Genomic DNA, 6,000 nt, shown 5'->3' with positions numbered 1-6,000 from the left:
GCAATGAGATATTATGGCATAATGGTCATATGTTGGAATTCTCACATTATAGTACACTAGAATTCACATACTCAAAGAAAGAAAGAAAATGCTAGATTTTTATCTGAATTAATGCTTCAAAACTTATCTGCCTGGGGCAGATGGACTTCTTGCTTTTATAGGAGAGTAACCTATTATTAAGAAAAGAACTAGTTGAAATTAAGATTTCAGCTTTCTAGCCTAGACTTTAAGACAGCTCTGATTAACACACCACTTTCTGTTATATACTTATTCTGTGATTATACTTGGTTATTGCATTGCTTAAAAAAATTGAAAGCTTTGAAGCATAGTATTTGCTTTGGATGAGAGTCATGGATTCTTCCCATTGGAGAACTGGTTGATCTTTTCTATAACTAAGCCACAAGTCAAAAAACAAGCAAGGGAGTAGAAATACAGTTTCTTTACAAAATAAGAACATTGGAAGGTTAGCTTTTGTGAAGTTTTCTTCATGCCTAGTGTTTGCATACTTTTGATAAAAGAATGTAATTCTATGCTAGGTTTGAAAGCAGTACTAGGACATCTTTCTATTTCTACTAGCATATATTAATTCAACAAAATGGGTCTTGTGACATTTTCATATATGAATATTAGTACATTTTTTAAATAGCATGTCTAGTGAAAGATCAGTAGGTATTCAGATGGTTGCAGTGTGTGTGTGTGTGTTTCTTCCTAGTTTCATTGGCTTTTTAGGTGCAGTATGTAGTCTGTGCACAAAGTGATCTAACTACACTGCAGGCTATGCGTGGATGCTTCTGGTTACTCTGAATACAGTCTGTCACAGCTAGAGAAAAGGTGAGAGGGGACCTTTTATGAGAGCTAAAATGATACTCTGGAAATCTGCTATTAAATTTAAACATGTAGAAATGACAGATTTTCGCCCATTTAGTGCTCACTTGATTTTGTAATGCCAAGTGCCTGCCAAGTGCTTACTTCCTATCCTTGCATCCTCCTCTAACTCTTGAACCTGGTCACTTTTTGAAGATTTATGGAGAAATATTACCTTGTTCTCGTCTTAGTGATACCAAGAGGTTTTCCGCATTATTGGATTACTGGCGGATTGTAGCAGACCCCTTTTTATCTGACATTCATTGCATGACAAGATTTTCACACATGCCCTTCCCCCACTCTGTCCAGCTCTCTCTTCACTTTGTGGTACCTATCATATTTCCCTTGATTCTTTTCTTGGGGTGGGAGCTTAAGGAGAGAGAGGAAGTCTACTATACATAAAGCTGGTTTGGGGCTAAGTGATTTGGAGGGGAGTGCTTGATTAAACAATGCCCCTGCTCATTTTCTAAAGGGCCTATTAAAAATTGTCTCTTTCAAAGGTCATTGCTATTTCTCTTGATTTTCTATGTCTTCTCCCCCCCACCTCATTAATGCTATTTCCCCCCTCCTCATTTTTGTCCCTTTATACTGAAATCCCTTGCCCAAACTATTTTACGACCCCAGGTTTCACAGCAGCTGAGGCTACAGTGTGCACCATGAAAAATTATGTAGTTTATTGAACTCACTCTTCAAGCTGCAGTGAGGGAGGGCTTCTTAACCAGGCTTCAATGCCTGGAAACACAAGAGCCAAATGGCCCCTTCCCCCAATAAAGAATTTTTTTTTTTTGCCACATGATCTGTACTCCATTAAGGATCTGATCAGATGTTCAGATTGTCTGATGGGTGCATTTAACAGTGAAAAGAGGCTCCCAAGGGACTGCTCAGGTGTATCTCCCTCCTGACCCTGCTGGGGTGGAGGATGAACTCGGGTCTCACTGCCCAGCATTAGCCCCTGCTTGTTCTCTGATTGATTCTCTGGGCTCTGGGTGAGTGAAGAGCTGGGAGGCAGCTCAAGCTGAGATTGATTGCCTTGATTTCAAATTCCCACCTCCAAAATAGACTCTCAGCTGTACACATAAGGAACCTCCCCTCCCCCAACACAATTTCTGGAGGTGGAGCAGGTGTCTCAGAGTCACCTGTAGCTAGCAATCACAAGTGGTCCTCTTTATCACAATGTTGCGGCTGCAGTGTTGGGCTTCCTCCCCACCTCTTTTAACTTTGCCTATACTTCTATGTGTATGAGTGTGGGGGGGATGTTGGAATTTAGGGTTCTGGAGATCAGCAGAGAAAGGGAAAAGAATTCCTACTGGAGATCAGTTTGTTGGGCAGCAGGGCTGCAGTGTGGACTTACCAGGATTGTCTTGCAAATCGTGCCCATTAGGACAGAAGTGTGATGCTAAGGGCTCAAGCTTAGACTTTTGCCAAGAGAGAGCTCTTGATCCCTCCCTGACCTTGACAGACCTCTATAAAGATTTTCTGTGTAGCCCCCTAGAGCTGGAAACATTTTTCTTTACTGGTCTGGGTTCCTCTCTCCCTTTTTCTTAGGGTAGGGATCTGTGGGGGTTGCAGATGACACCCCTTTACCCCAGCTCAGCTCTCATCCCCCCCCCCCCCCCGCAGTCTTAGCCCCCGCCCCCTCCAAGTCTTGGTTTCTTCCCCCCAGCCTATCTCTCCCTCTCCCTCTCCCTCTCCTCTCTCTCTCTCTCTCTCTCTCTCTCTCTCTCTCTCTCTCTCTCTCTCTCTCTCTCTCTCTCTCTCTCTCTCTCTCTCTCTCTCTATTTCTCTCTCTCTCTCCCTCGCTCCCTCGCTCCCTCTCTCCCTCTCCCACTTTTCCTCCCTCTCCTGCTCCGTCTCACACGCACCCTCTGTTTATTTTCCTGCCTCCATCTGGGCCCTGCTGATATTGTAATCACCCTGATGCACGTTGGCTTCTCTCCTCTCCCTCCTGCGCGCACACACTCACTCACACACAATGTGCCATCCTGACAAGCCTTTTACTTCTGATAAGCTCCGATGTGTGTTTAATGAATACAAAGCCGCGGTCTGGGTGCCGCCTCGGCCGCGGCCGCCTCTCCCGCGCTCCTTTGCCAGAAGGTAATCTCCGTGAACGGGGGAGGGGGTGGGGTGGGCGGGGTGGGGGGGGATCTGAGCGAGTGGGGGGGGAGCGCGCGGGGCGGGCGGAGGGGAGGAGGGAGGGGGCGCGGGCGAGGGGGCGCGGGAGGCGGCTCTGCTCGCTCCCTCTCTCCCTTCCCAAATGATTCAGAAGTCGATAAGAGCAGGAGAAGTGAAGATGTAATGTGTTATCTGTCGCTCCTCTTAGCTGGCGCAGAGAATTTACATTTAAAGATTAGCGGAGGGAGAAAGCGAAATCTGCCTTTTGTTGTGCGGGGTGAGGAGGAGGCATCAGCCCTGGCCTTGGCGCTCTCCCCCGTCACCTCTGCCATCCCGACAGGACTCAGCGAGGTGAGATTACCCCAGGGCCTTATCTTTAATTGGGTTTAGTTTTGCCAGTCTGAATAGGTTTAAAGAGACTCGATAAAGTGGTGGTGGTGGGGGGAAACAATAGATTATTTATGGACTGGACGCCGAAGCCTTTTTAGATGAAGGGGGGGGGGGAGAGAAAGGACTTACTTAACAACTTGATTAGTTGTTCATTTTTATTTTAATTTTAAGTCGGAATCCGGCTCCCTTCTGGTGGGAGAAGAAGGAAGGGTTGTGGAACTTAGGTGCGATTTTGAAGGACTTCCAATGTCTTACTTGGTCTTCACTCCCCGGCCTGCCTCCTGGCCTTTCTCAGTGCCAGGCACCTGACCTTTCAAGGGAGTTTCACTTAGGATTGATAAACTGAGTGGAGAGGGTCGAGGCTTGTGGGGTCTGGTGGTTAATGTTCGATTTTGTGTGACTTGCTATGGGTGCCTGATGCACTGGTGCTAAGGGTCCTCGAATGAGTAGGAAAAGCAAATGAAGCCTGCTATTGATGTGGAATTAGTTGATTGTATACTATGATCCAACTCTGGCTAGGGAAACACTCACCCCAGGTCTGTTAGGTCCTTATAATTTGCATTTGAACGTGTGTGTGTGTGTGTGTGTGTGTGTGTGTGTGAATATATATACAAGAACATATGTACATGTATACATCTATGCATAGATGTATGCATGTATATATATGGATAGGTATATATGCTTGAAGTGAAGTGTTAAAAATAATAAAACATCTTCTCAGCTCTCAAATGTATTTCAAACATTTATATCAACTCCATGGAGGTTTTTAAAAATGAATAAAAGTAGACCAAATGTTTGCTTTTGCCCCTGCATCTTGTCAGGATAGGTGTTTCCTAGGTAGATAGATAGGATCCACTAACTAAAAGCCTAATTAAAATTTGTTTAAAGCCAGAGGGGCATGTTTCCTTGTTGACAGCAGCAGATCGATGGGGTAAGACAATAGAGTCCCATTATTTCACTTCCATTGACTGAACATATTGACATTTCAGGTTTGCTGCTGCCTCGGTGAGCATGAGGAAACACTGACATTCACAGACCAACTGGTCAGAGTAGCACATATATTACCATGTGTCATTTCTGCCTTCAGGTTACCTTATCACCCAAGCAGAATGGGAAAGGACAGTCTGGAATCCTTTAGAAAAGGAAACCTTGTTTAAAAGTACCTGACAGATAGCAAGTTTTAGGAGCCTCATTTTTAAAAAAGAATCCAGAATAGGGTATTTATACAAATAGGTTGAGCACTTTTATTTTAAAAAACTAAGAGTCAACCTAGCTGGCAATCTTGCATGCTTTGCATTGGATAGCCACTTTCAAGACTTACCTTTGACACTTCCTGGAGGTTTGCACAGTGACAGGTCAGCCACTTCATTTAGGGGACCAGCTTGTGTTTGGATTACATCCATTCTTTCCCAATTTTCTGGGGTAATCGAACAGCCAAGCACCTGCTAAATCTATACATGTAGAGTCTCTTCAGAAAGGAGGTGACTCTGACCTCTTGTTGCCAGTATTCTTTTTGGCCGGTGGAATCTTAAATAAATTGGGAGGTATGTCTTATGCTCCTGTGCATATGTGCATATATATATATAGATAGATAGATAGATAGAGAGAGAGAGAGAGCGAGAGAGAGAGAGATTTGTGTCTATTGCAAGCAAAAGAAATGACAATACTATTTGTTAATACTATTTGCTTAGTAGAATCTAAAATTTTTGTATATATTGCATAGTCTTAATCAAGTGAAATATTGAGTCAAAGAAATATGAACCACACAGAAATGTAAGTGTAAAAAAATGGCCAAAGGACCGAACATATTTTTTAAAGTTGAACAGAAATGTAGAAACCATTATGAATATGATTTATATACAGCAATTGTTGCTATCAAACAGGCAACTGATGCCCTTTAGAGCATTTAGAACAAAACTAGTCTTTTATACCATTTTCATGAAAATGTTAGGTTTCTATTTGATCAGCAGGTGCTGTTGAGATGAAAGCCATGTGTAAATTTTCAGAAGGCCAAAAGTGTCAATTCAGAAAAGGAAAGTGATAAGAGAAAATGCAATCAGTTTTCCTGTTTTCAATTTGTGCAGGATTTGAAGAGCTGTTTTGTTAAACTGCTACATCTGCTCCAATATGAATATTGAACTGCTTCCACTAAAAATAACAACCTATAATTTGGAAGCTACTGAAGTCTTTTGTTAATGTGAGTGGGTTATTTAAAAACAAAAAAACAAAAAAGTAAGACAAAAAACAATTTTCTATTCTGACAGTCTCTTGCCTAATGTGCATTTTCATTTGTTGGAGCATTTATCCTCAGCCGATAAATGGTATTATGCAATTAAGGCCTCATCTCTTGTTTGACTATAAGAGAGGTTTCCATAGGTTAAAACCCTGGTCCTATAAAAAGGGATGCATACAAAACAAAATCGAAATCACCCTCTTCAATACATTTATTTAAAATGAGACAGTTATTCCTTACATTTTCTAATCTTGTAATTTTTTACTTACTGTGGACCATTGTAAGAAAGTTAACACTTTCCCATTGCATACTGAGCATTCTGTGGTTTATTTCAACTTTAATATACCTGCAAATGTAAGTTTAAACTAATCAGGGATATTTTACCTAACAGGGCTTTCAGA

At 42.4% G+C, this 6,000-nt stretch overlaps 1 protein-coding gene across 1 annotated transcript in view; it reads left to right on the top strand.

The window, feature by feature from the left end:
• The first annotated feature begins 2,741 nt into the window (after nucleotides 1-2,741).
• Nucleotides 2,742-6,000, top strand: part of Runx1t1 (RUNX1 partner transcriptional co-repressor 1) — a 132,572-nt gene continuing 129,313 nt past the window's right edge. Inside the window, 4 exon segments of the mRNA XM_069991046.1 lie at nucleotides 2,742-2,932; nucleotides 2,934-2,958; nucleotides 3,185-3,268; nucleotides 3,271-3,327. Coding sequence (XP_069847147.1) covers nucleotides 2,837-2,932; nucleotides 2,934-2,958; nucleotides 3,185-3,268; nucleotides 3,271-3,327 — 262 coding nt within the window. The 5' untranslated portion in view covers nucleotides 2,742-2,836.

Source organism: Dipodomys merriami, unplaced genomic scaffold, assembly GCF_024711535.1.
Source record: "Dipodomys merriami isolate MVZ:Mamm:240054 unplaced genomic scaffold, mDipMer1.0.p SCAF_4, whole genome shotgun sequence".
NCBI classification, from domain to species: Eukaryota; Metazoa; Chordata; class Mammalia; order Rodentia; family Heteromyidae; genus Dipodomys; species Dipodomys merriami.
The sequence above is the reverse complement of the archived record's forward strand: the minus strand, read 5'-3'. Positions and strand labels throughout refer to the sequence as shown.